Consider the following 12903-nt stretch of genomic DNA (forward strand, 5'->3'; position numbering starts at 1 on the left):
TTAATAATAAAAAGACAACACACTTACCTGTGGAAACAGAGGTCTTTCTTCCCTAACTTTCTTGACACAGTCTGCTACAAGCCTCTTCATAGCTTTGGGACAGCTCTTGTACAGTTTACTGAGGTCTGGAGATGCGTAACCTCGACCAACCATAAAAATGATCTAAGCAAAGAAGTACAAACAGTTTGAATACCAGTGTTAGATACTATTTTACTGGCTGACAGCTTTGCTGTCCTGCAGTTATCTTTAACATTGAAGTAATGAAGGCAAAGAGTCTACTGTTCTTCCAAGATTTGACAAAAATCAGTAAGCTGGAACAGGCCCACTTTTCTGATCTGTAACACTATCTGTCCAACTGTTAAGTGACACTGCAAAGTTATTCCATAATTTACTCATTTATTATCTTGCATATAATTTATCATAGCAACAAGCCCTCCAAGGCACTTTCTGACTGATAACTTGCTGGAGTTAAAGGATGCAAGTTCTAAAGAACCCTTAAAACAAGGTCATCATTAGCAGCCAGAAGTGCTAAACCCATCTGACTGATGCTTAAGTTACCACCATATTGACTGGCCAGTCCCAAATTGCACTTGTATGGTCTGATCAAAATCCCTCACCAGAACACATGTCCATTTATCATCTGTGGGCATAAAGGGAAAGGCAGTTTCTTATGCCATTCAAGTGTGTCTTTGATAGTTTTCAGTTTCCTTATATTGCCAGCTAATGAGGAAAAAAAACCCGGTAGACCGACTTCCCCCACCATCTCAGGTAAGAGAAAATGTACTACTAAGATTTTAGCAAACCACCACTATGGTTTGCTGAAGGCATTCACGAATATTACTGAAGTAATTAAGATGGCTAATGGACTAGTGAGATCTTGACTGTGCTTAAGCTAATGTTTTAATTCCAAACTTTCTGTATACGCATTAATAAAAATATTACAACTATGCTACATTTATTTTGTAACTTCTGAAAGCCCCACAGACAGCCAATTGCCTAACAGTAAATAAAGCTGCTGAAATAAATCTGCCAACAGCACATATGGAAGTGTACCGACTCATCTCAGAAATATATATTTAGTAGACAGCTCAGATTCCTTGTAAATCAATGTTTTGCACTACCAGGAATGGCTGTTCAAAGCACAGACTTCCAGTATTACGGAGAGGAATGCTGAGTGTTATGCATTTAAAAAAACAAAAGAAAACCCCACACACTTCCCAGTTCTCAGATTTGAATCTTACCTAAAATGGCAAAATCATTTAAAAGAAACTAATAGAACTGGTTTGACTACAGCATATGAGGTATTATGGGACTTTTTACCAATAAACTGACCAGCTTTTCCCACTGATCATTACTAAAAATAAGGAAACAGTAAAATTAAGTTAAGGAACTGCCTTGGAGGTACAGCATAGAGGAAAACACATTTAAGAAAAGTAATACTACACTTCAAAGAAGTCAAGGAAAGAGGATTTCCCCTCTTTTTAAATTTGTTTAACTAAAAATAGTTCCAAAAGTTGTAGGTGTTCATGTCAAAATTTTTAACTTGTGACAACTACAGTTACTTTTAGTAAGATGCACCAAATAGATCCGTATCAGACCAGAAGTCCCATATTTGATTTCTCAAGTTGCTTTAAGTTCTTTAGACCACCACATGCAAATAGAATATTTCTTAGTATGACAGCACTCTGCCAAGTGAATTGCTCAAGTACCAATTACATATTTTTTCTGCAGAATAGATACTTGATTGCTTCCAGGTATATTTGTCTCCAAAAATACACAAAGATGGCATCAAATACAGAACCAAGCAGTAACCTATTCAGAAGAGTGATGCTCTTAATACATATAATTTACAAACATGCAATATAAACCACGTCTTCAGGAAAACCGAACAGATTTTCCTCAGAAGCCACAAATAACATGGTACTGGAACGTGTTTCTCACCTGATCTCGGTCGTTAATGTGAGAGTATGGCAGCTCCCCTGTCATTAGTTCGTATAACACTATTCCGTAGGAGTAAACATCTGATTGAAAGCTAAATGGGTTACTATCCTGCATCCGGATCACTTCTGGTGCCTTTAAAAATAAAAACAAAAGTAAAAATCCTACAAGTTATGAACTAAATTATCTGTAAGGAGAGTAAAAGACATACAAGATAGATAAAATGATGTGCATCTGTTGTTAAGGCCTTTACAGCTATAACAAGTTTTGGTAACTGCCCGTTTCACCCAAACCCATTACACTGATAGCAACTAATACAGAAATAACATTTGTATTTGTACTTTAGCCTTAGGTAAAATGTAATAATTCTTGCATACATCATTATACTATGACCAAGTAGTAAAAAAGTGTTTTGGTTTCATCACTGAATTGAAATAACCAGTAAAACAGAATAAATAATCTGCCTAGCTGAAATAACGTGTTACGGCCTAGGACCAGCAAGATGTATGAGGCAAAGTAAATCTCTTATATTGAACCAACTTGCACAGGAAATGGGAGACAAGCTTTTGGACTGCAGAAACACTCCATCAGCAGCCACAGTACAAACTAAGTACAAGTTGGAACTTTCCAAGAACTGACGAAGGGCACTTGCAGCCCGAAAGCTTGTTCCTCTTCCCCAGTTATGCATGTTGATCTAATGAAAGATATTCTGTCCCCTCACAAAACCTCTTCATACTGCTGCACCAGCATAACTACCAAACTACTATAAAGTCCAGACAGGCATGTGAACATGTATAAATTACATCCTTGTATAAATAACATCTTTGAAGTGTTTCTACCTTTTCCAATATAGCTCATCAATATTATAACAAGATGCGTGAATTGGATAGACCTGGAATCAGAAAGGAATTTGCACACAGGTTCACATCAGAACCTTGCATGGGACTTGGGCGGCTAGATAAATCTTAAATACTGGCCAGAGTCCTAAACTCCACAGGCACTTAAGTTTTTGCCAGTAAGTTCCACAACTGCCAAAGGATTTGCTTCTGCGTTTGCCCAGACAGGGATAAGGAGCTTAGAACTAAGCCTGCATGGAATCTTTAAAGCAGATTGGCACCATCTAAATCCCCTCAGAAACCCCATCTAATCGACATACTGAGAGCTCACTGAACACACCCTGACAGAAGGAAACTCCATATCACCCCCCCAGGCCATTTTTACTCAAAGCCCTGCTGGGGATGGTGATGGTGACAGCAGCAATGATGGTAACCCTTTATTATCCAATAGGTGAGAGGCGAGTGGTCATAGGAAACCAGTATTCAATGCCAACCACAGCCTAAGAAAGTTCAAACTCAAAGTTTCTCACCAAGGCAATGCCCCACCTGCCAGGCTACCGGCTGTGCTAGAGTGGAATTACTGCAGTGGGACTCTGCCTAAGTTGAGAAGGGAGGTCATTCAAAACAGGTCTCCTACATTCTAGGTGTGCATTTGTCACCAAGCTGTTTTATAAAGAAAAGCACCACCCTTATTTTTTTTAAAAACCTACAACACAACACAACCCTTCCATTTTTTTTAAAAAGGAACGATACAGGAGCCTAGCTCCAACCTGTGAATCTTGATCTCTCACAAGCAACTAAACTTCCAGAGGTGAGGGATGAAAGAATAGTAAGGCATCTCCTCTCCGTAGCATTTTATACTTGCTAGTTCAGGCAGTCCTCTGCCCTCATTCATTCCCCCAGCTCAAGGTACTGGCTGTTTTGAATATCTGTAAGCACCTAACTCTCGCTGCATTGTGTAAGAACCTTAGGTACCTAGCTCAGGCACTCCCTTCCAGGAGCCAAAGGCCTGAAAGTTTGGTGCCACCAAGCTAAACACCATGATGCCCAGGCATGTCTGTGGACATGCTTTTGTACAGGTCTCTATTATACTTTGGAGTACAATCATGTAATGCATCCAAAGCAGTACATGCATGCAGAAGATTCACAAATTTAAAAAAAAAAAAAAATGTAATGGTCAGCTGGCTGTCCCCCGTCTTCATTCTCAGAATTCAAATAGTCTTCAAGAAATGGCTTTTTTACCCTCTAGCCCCCAAAAATCACATATCAGAAGTTAGTAAAAGTTGTGTCACCTATTTTAAAAAGAAAAAGGCTGAGAGTCTGGATAGCTTGCAGTTCGAAAAAGCACTGTTGTTCCCTAGCAGACTGCAGGCTGCAAGTACTTAAACAAAGCAATAATGTATGTAGAATACTACAAACTCCAGGTTGAAAGATAAGAGAATGTTCTAGGATCACTACAAAAACAAAGGAAAAAATCAGCTTGTATTCCAACAAAAGCAGAGACTGGGAAAACTTAAAATGATTCTCCTCTTGTAAATCCAGATCTAAACTATCAAAATAACTGTTCTTGATCCATTTCTTCAGCACTCTTATACTAAGATATGTTTGACACAGTTTCTTTCCCTCTCTTTCCTACTTCAAATCCAACCCCTTCCCCGCCTTCCCTCCCCTCTGGAAACTCAAAATGGGGTACTAATAGGCATAATAGGCAACAGTGCAGAGAAAGAGCACCATAAATGAATATCCAAGACATCAGAGATGGTTTTGAACTAATTCCTATTCCTTATGCAAAACATTTTTTGATCTGCTGTCCTATATAGCTATCCCACTCTAATACTGTATTGGAACTATTCAGTATTAGGGTGGGGATAAATGTATTCCTATCCTAATACTTTACTGGTAGCCTAATTGTTGGACCCGTATTGTAAACACTACGTGAGTTCAGGTTCAACTTAGCAAAGACATCTTTCCCCCTAACCAATATCCTTTTTTAGATATGTGGGGAGTCAAAGGAAAAGCAAGGGCAATAATGGACCCCTGCTAAATCTAGACAGGACAACTGACAACCAATGCCCAGGAAAAAGCTAACTTGCTAAATGGGTACTTTGCATCAGTTTTTCACCAGTCCCATGGGATACCTATGCCCATTACAGGATGGGAAGGCCTGGGTGAGGGAGATTTCCTGCCCTCCATCAATGCTAACCACGTGAAGGAACACCTTGACAGGCTGGACACCTTCAAGTCAGCCGGTCCTGACAATCTACACCCCAGAGTACTCAAGGAGCTGGCAAGCATCATAGTTCAGCCCCTGGCATGGATTCTAGTGAAGTGCCCAAAGATTGGAAGAAGGCCAATGTGGTGCCTATCTTCAAGAAAGGGAGGAAAGTGGATCCGGCAAACTACAGGCCCATCAGCCTAACCTCTATCCCAGGGAAGGTCTTAGAAAAGATTATCAATGATGCCATTCTTAAAAGACTGGCTAACGGCAGCATCCCAAGGGATAGCCAGCACGGGTTTGTTTCGTCTTGCTTGACCGGGTACGTCTTGCTTGACCAATCTTATTTCCTTTTATGACCAGGTGACCTATCACCTGGACAAGGGAGAGGAGATTGAGGTCATATATCTTGACTTCAAAAAAGCCTTTGATCTGGTATCCCACGACCAGCTCTTAGCAAAACTGGCCAACTGCGGCCTCAGCCTTACCACAATCCGCTGGCTGGGGAATTGGCTCCATGGTAGGACCCAGAGGGTGGTGGTTGATAGAAGTCAATTGTTGTGGTGCCCTGTGACCAGTGGGGTCTCTCAAGGCTCTGTCCTTGGGCCTATACTATTCAAGATCTTCATTAATGATGTGGACAATGATATCAGAAACAGACTGGCTAAGTTCACCAATGACTCCAAACTCTGGGGTAAAGTGTCCACACCTGAGGAGAAAAGGGTGATCCAGGCTGACCTGGACAGGCTCAGGAAGTGGGCGGACAAGAACCTGATGGTGTTTAACACCAAACAATGCAAGGTTCCCCACCTTGGGAAGAAAAACCTGCAGCATGCTTACAGGCTCGGCAGCGCTACACTGGCTAGCACTATGGACGAAAGGGACTTGGGGGTCATGACTGACCACAAGATGAATGTGAGCCTCCAATGCGATGCTGCGGCTAGTAAAGCAACCAAAACACTGGCTTGCATCCATAGATGCTTCTCGAGCAAATCCCGGGACGTCATTCTCCCGTTGTACTCAGCCTTGGTGAGGCCACAGCTGGAGTACTGCATCCAGTTTTGGGCTCCGCAATTCAAAAAGGATGTGGAAAAGCTTGAGAGAGTGCAGAAGAGAGCCACGCGCATGATCAGAGGTCAGGAAAACAAACCTTATGATGAGAGACTGAGAGTTATGGGACTCTTCAGCCTGGAAAAGCGCAGGTTCAGGCATGATCTGGTGGCCACCTATAAGTTTATCAGGGGTGATCACCAGGATCTGGGGGAATGTCTGTTCACCAGACCACCCCAGGGAATGACAAGATTAAATGGTCACAAACTCCTCTATAACCGTTTCAGGCTGGACATAAAGAAGAACTTCTTTACTGTCTGAGCCCCCAAGGTTTGGAATAGACTGCTGCCAGAGGTGGTTCAAGCACCTACTTTGAACACCTTCAAGAGACAGTTGGATGTTTATCTTGCTGGAATCCTATGACCCCAGCTGACTTCCTGTGCCTGGGGCAGGGGGCTGGACTCAATCTTCCAAGGTCCCTTCCAGCCCTAATGTCTATGAAAAGTAAACCACTACTCTGGTGGGATTTTGTCAGGGCTAGAGGCATACCTGGGCACTGCTGCACCCTCAGCAATGGTGCACAAGGCAACAGTGGCTCAGCTGAGTTGCAGGTGTCCGCAATGGTTGGGCCATCACTTCAGCAACTACAGTTTTTGCACACCTGTTGCTCCTTAACTATGCTACTGCTACTTCAAATGTCAAGGAAAGGCCCCAGGTGTTAAATCTATTAAAAACTATACTGAAAAAAATTCTGATTTGGTGTTTGTACGGCGTGTGCAAAATATTGTAAGTATAAAAGTCTATACTATCAAGGGCCCAGTTGTAAGCGAACTCTGTAGGTCAAATGCAATTCTTACGGTTCTTTTGGATGAGAAAAGTCTAACTTATAATTGTAACAATACAGTACATTTCCTTCAGCTTTGCATTGACATCTCAGGGGTGTCACAGAATCCAGTCGCAGAGGGCACTGAGATCCAAGAAGTCCTGCTGCAATGTTTAGGATCCTGTGGTGCAGAACATGCTGGGAAGTCTAATGGGCAGCATTCATTTCATTTTAGTTTGTTAAAGTTAGCTACTGATATTAAATAAATTCAAGGGAAGACTGGGTAACAAAAGCCCCTGTACTCTAATAGAGTCTAAATTCTATAGGGCTGTCCTGGAACTTTGCAGCACTTTTGGACAGGGAAATTCTATGATAATGTTTAATTAGATATGAAGATTATATTTAGTTTGGAAGACAGCCTTCATGTTTTTAAATATTATGTAATTGTTTCACTTTTCTCTATATTTACACTTTTCAATATCTTATGAATTTTGGTAAATTTCACTGAGAATATTTTAACAATGTATGACAATACTGACAACGTTTTGTTCATCTTACAGAATTTGGCAGCTACACTGGTAGTTTTTCCACACTTGAAGAGGGGTGGGAAATAGTTTGGAATTGTAGCAAACACCAGTCATGCCTCTCCTACATCAATCAACAGTTAAATAGTTAATTTTCACATTTAAATTGTTAAAAGTTTGAGTTAACTCATTCATAACAAAAAAGACCAAAACAAAATTCTCTAGACTGTTTCAAAGCCATCTGCAACAGGTCAAGAAAAGTATTGATTTATTCACACTTTCTGTTCTTTCCTTCACAGCCATGACATCTAACGATATATGTTGGCGAGTATTTTATTTTTAAAAAACCCTCAGATTCTGTGGCAGAATTTTGTGGCAAAGGCAAATTAATATGCATTTTATGTGAAACTGAACATATTAAAATATTTTCCAAAAGTTAAATCTGCATTTCTGAAGGATGTAAAAATCAGCTAATCTGCAGCATTTATGCCCTCCACAAACTCACATGACAACAAGGAATTACTTGTTTCACACTACTGCACAGAGTTGCAAAATAAGTATTTCCTTACAGATGAAGCTCAGTTACTTGCATACAGAAATACTGGCTGCTACAAAGGCCAGTGTAACAGGGAACAGAAACATGTTTCTCAAAGCAAGAACAGGTCTCACCTAATCTAATTGAAGGAGGAATCTGGCAAATTAAGAGTGCTGACCTGACTGAAGAACGTTCAGTGAATCTTGACAATAAGGACTGCCAAACTGACGCAAACAACTGTCGGTACCTTTTACACAAGGTGTTGCTCATAAAGCAATCCCAACACATAACGCTCCATATTGATGAAAATAGTCCTCTATTTGGTGGGAAACATTCTACCATCACTTTTCTGTCAATACTATAAAATCATTCATTAGTAAGTCCAGACAAATTATAAAAGTCTACACATCTATTAATAAAGTTCTTCCAAGGAGTTAATGAGTGCTGCTGCACTTTGTATCAAAACTAAAACACCATCATATACATTTGTATAACTTTCCTGTTCAACACTACTTAATAGATTCATTTGATGAGGGCAAAACATGAGCCTATTCCTGGCTAATGAGAATTTACCTTAAGGTGATACATCATCTAACCCAGTTTCTAATAAATTGTTGCTAGTCCTTATGGTTTCAAGTATAAACCCAGTGAACCCATATAGTGCTGTCTTCCTCAATAGGTAGAAATGTCAAGTAAGAACCATATGTAGTTCAGATCCTGGGCTTATTCCTTTAGGCCAAGTACAGACCGTCAAAGAGCCTGAGGCTGAATTGATTCAGTCTTTTCAGGTTAGTCTAAGATGAAAACCAATAAGCAAATGAACAAACATTCATTCTTGATTCAGGAAATTCAGCCACAATGGCTCAAGCCACAAGCCAGGGGCGCTAGAGCACAGCTTTCTAGCACTTAGCCAACATGGGCTGTGTGTTTGCTGCTTCTTCCTGCTGCCCCTGAGGTTTCTGGGATTTGCAGTCTAGACTAACTGTAGCAGGACTCTGCAAGAGTTCCTCATCACTTCCTCTTCCTACTTCCAGGTGCCTCTAGGATTTGTAGTCCAAAGTTGCAGCCAGCACTAAGCAAACAGGGCAGAGCAGAGCAGCTTTGTACTCAGGAAAAGGGAAGTTTAACTCTCCGTCCCACTCCCTGGCCCCAGACCCCAGCTAGGTTTTGCCTGGAGGGACCAGTGAGCCAGTCCTCACTGCTCCAGCCAGGAAGCAGAGGGGTGGGGTCAGCCCTGCTCTCTGGAGCAGACAGCATGTCTCAATCCAGGGCTCCAAATGCTAGGATGCTGGGAAACTCCAATTTAACTTGAACCAGGAAGAGGTCTGGGACAGAAGTTCCATAAACTGGTTTGACCTAAATCAATCACACCAAATTCAACCAAATTCAAATTCAACCAGGTTCATCTTAAACCAGTTTCAGCCATTTTGAACCTAGTTTATGTGCACTGAGCTTCTATTCTGGTTTAAACCAGTTTCTGGTCATCTAAACCGGTTTATGTGCAACTTCTGTCACTAATTCCAAAGTCTGAAATGTCAGACTCGTGCCTGGGGGTTCCTCCATGGCTGCAAACAGAACCCCCGGGATCCACTCCCTTCTAGCTTTCTGAATCAAGAGTCTCCTTCCCTGGTGTTCCAGTTTCTAAGCACTTGTGGTATATGTGAGCATGTAAACATCAAACAAGGCATTTGTTTTTTAGCACTCAAAACACAGTCAGATATATTTCCTGTTCTAAAAGTTCTCTCAGAATTAATGAACAAAACAGATTGATTACAGAGAAAATGGACTACAAAAGCAACACCACTTCCTAAAACCAATCGATTTAAAGAACAAAAATGTTCATGGCATCAGCTGGTACACAGGTCTTAAACTTTCTTACTATATTTACTCTTTAACCATTACAACTGAAAATGCATTGTCAAAGTTTGGTTATCTCAAGTAGCCAGACACATTCTATTTGTTTTCCAAAGTGACGGTTCCTTTATTTCTTTGGAGCCACTTGGTCAACTTCTTAAATGGACAAATACTTGCGTAACACTAAAGTTAATACGACAAACCAGGACAAACAAAACATGGAATGAAAAGTTATCTGTAATTTTTCAGTAACTGTTAAAGCATTATAACAGAGGAAAGTGTTAACATTCTGCGAGGAAAAACCCTAAAATGTAATCAAGCCACAAAGCTACTGGACTGAACTGGACTATAGTCAAAGTAGGCACAAGCCCCCATGTAGATATAAACCATCATTCAATCTGAATAAACCACGCCACACACACATAAGAGATTTTCCAGAGTCCCTTAACTACAAGGTTGTAACTGTCCAGCTACTTTATAAAATATTTGTATATTATTTGTAAATATAATATGTATGAAATGATGTATTGCATTTAAAAAAGCAAAAAGTATCTTTACAGCATTAGCATTTTGGTTGGATGAGAAATAAGATAAGAGAAAGCAAAGGCTAAGATAAATAAATTAAGAAAAACTAGGGTGTGTGTCTTAATTTTAAGGAAATACAGAATCAAGCAAACATTAGATTGTAGAGGGACCAATGCTGTAAAATATTATTCAGTAATGAGTCCTTAAAAAAGTCATGTCACCAAACTATTTATATAAGCACCAATGAACTAGAGACTGTCTGAATGAGTAGTTTTTTGAACAAAAGTGGGTCCCTGGGCTTTTAGAAAATGAAACAGTTGGTCTAAATTGAAATGAATTGAATTTGCATCCCTTTTGTTTGTATGAACATCAACTGTATGATAACACAGGCAATGTTCAAACAGTCTGAGTTCATCGGTTCTCATATTGTATGTTCAGTCATTAGCCAAGACGAAAGTTATATAAAACTTAAGCAGACTTAAATCAATCTTTAACAGGAGTCCAGTTTTTCAGGTCCACTGCAAGCAGTTACCATGCTGCAAGCACAAGTAACACTTAGCAAATGATGCAATGCCCAATCAAGGGTAGGGAGATAACTTGGTGGTGAAATTCCTGTGCACAACAAGGAGGTAAAAAGGACAGAGTAGGCCTTAACGTCCATTCACTTGAGGGTTTGACTACTACTGTAAAATCTTTGCCCGTTTTTCCTTAGAAATGTATGCAATGATAGAAAAGCACTCAAAGTGCTGTGTTATTTCTGTTTCTATAGAAGTGTAACAGACTGTAACAGAAGGGACATTCATCTGTAGGGGGTGTTTCATGGTGAGCCAAGACCAGGCTAAGCCTGGGAGATTTTTTGTCTCGCTGAGGACACCAGAACAAAAGATCTGGAGCAATCCTGCCTACAGGCCCTGGAAACAAGGTCCTTCTCAGAGCCCCAGAGTTCCCCAGCCGGGATGGGCGGCCGCCAGGGTCTGGGGCAGCAGGGTGACAGTTGGGAGCGGAGGGAGGGACCCACCACTGTGAGGTGACTGCAGGGATCTCTCTGGAGGACCAGATCCATGAATGAGGGAAGTGAGCAGAGCCCAGAGGCGAGCCTGGCTCTGAGTCAAGGGGAAGCACCTGGGGCCTAGAGTTTGCAAACAGGCATAGCCCTCTCATCTTGTAGTGAACCCTCACATGGGGGACTCTGAGGGAGTGAGCAACCAGGACCACAGACCCACCAACCTCGTCTGAGGGGCAGAAACTATTGTAAATAGTTACCTATTCTGTCAGAGTGCGTTTACAGGCAGTATCCCTGTACTGGGATCCTGAGGTTCCTCATTAGCCCGAAGGAACCAAGAGGACGGGTCTAGCCGGTACCCCACAGTTCCACAAACTGCCACGGGCTGTGGTTAGCACCCCACAGCGGGGTGTTACGAAAGAAAAAACTCTATGCTTTGATCCAGCTATTGCTTTTATAGACACAAATCATAACTGAAACAAGTTTCTTAAATAGAATTAACCATGGCCCCTTCTGTTAAAGGCACGTGTAGCTAGTGACACGTGGACTGTTATAGTCCAGAGCACAAATTACAGTTTTATAAAAAGAGAAAGCTGAACTAACCCACGACCAGACAACAGAGAGGCTACGTGAATAAGGAATTTTATACCTGAACACGTTTGAAAGAGAATACCATATTTTATCACATAACACACACCTCCAATAAGACGTGCATTCTTCACTCTGTTTTCCTAAAAAAAAAAAGATTTTTCCAGAGTTACTGCCACCTAGAGCAGGACCAGAGCCCCATCTTCAGCTCCTCTTTCTGCTCAGGCAAAAACTAGTTTTAACCCTTTCACAGCAAAACTGTCAGCAGCTCTTGGTTGCTCAGCCAAAAACTGAAACTGGAGCTGCTGCTGAAGACTGACCTCCACAGAATCTAGGATTTTGAAAAAAAACTAAAACCAGTCTGGAGGACTGTGAAATCAGAGACCAGAAGCCACGAGTAGCTAACAAACAGAAAAACTGTCAAAGAAATTAAGCATGTCAGAGCAACATCCATTTAAAGTTGTCCTTTGTCATATTATTAGGATAATTTTTCCATACTACTGTCAGCATATAATTTCAAAGTATTTTGAGTTGCATTCACTGACAAAGTAAATGAATTTACAACAAAAGTTGGGAAATGCCTGATCTTTTAAAATATTTTTCTTACCATCCACAAGATTGAACCTGTAGGCTGCTCAACCTGCTGTGATCCACTCCATCTGGATTTTACTGTTGCCAGACCAAAATCTCCTATTTTAACTGTACGGTCCTCATGAAGAAATATGTCTAAAATGTCTATTAAGGAATTTTTATCACGTAAGTCAGCTTGGTCCAATACATTTCAAGCACTGTCTGATTAGGACAGCAAATACCATTTTTAAGTTTAGAGTCTTCCCTGAAACACCTTCAAATAAGTCTGCCTCTTTAATCTTTATTTTATTATATATACACAGAGAACATCTAACACTCAGGGGAAACTATGATATTCAAATAGAGATGATAGAACAATAGGACTAGCCAGTTCCAAGTTATTATTTAATGCACTAAACTTATCTCCAGATAGCTAGTTAAA

At 40.8% G+C, this 12903-nt stretch overlaps 1 protein-coding gene across 4 annotated transcripts in view; it reads right to left on the reverse strand.

Moving 5' to 3' along the window:
- The window catches only part of RAF1 (Raf-1 proto-oncogene, serine/threonine kinase), a 153203-nt gene that overhangs the window by 1855 nt on the left and 138445 nt on the right, over positions 1 to 12903 (reverse strand). For all 4 annotated transcript variants that reach the window (XM_090021115.1, XM_090021114.1, XM_090021113.1 and 1 more), the window contains 3 exons: positions 12499 to 12617; positions 1942 to 2073; positions 28 to 162 (listed from right to left, as the gene is read on the reverse strand). In XM_090021115.1, coding sequence (XP_089877241.1) covers positions 28 to 162; positions 1942 to 2073; positions 12499 to 12617 — 386 coding nt within the window. The remainder of the gene's footprint in view (positions 1 to 27; positions 163 to 1941; positions 2074 to 12498; positions 12618 to 12903) is intronic.

This window comes from Crocodylus siamensis, chromosome 11, assembly GCF_052110815.1.
Source record: "Crocodylus siamensis isolate JL-2025a chromosome 11, ASM5211081v1, whole genome shotgun sequence".
Taxonomy (NCBI): Eukaryota; Metazoa; Chordata; order Crocodylia; family Crocodylidae; genus Crocodylus; species Crocodylus siamensis.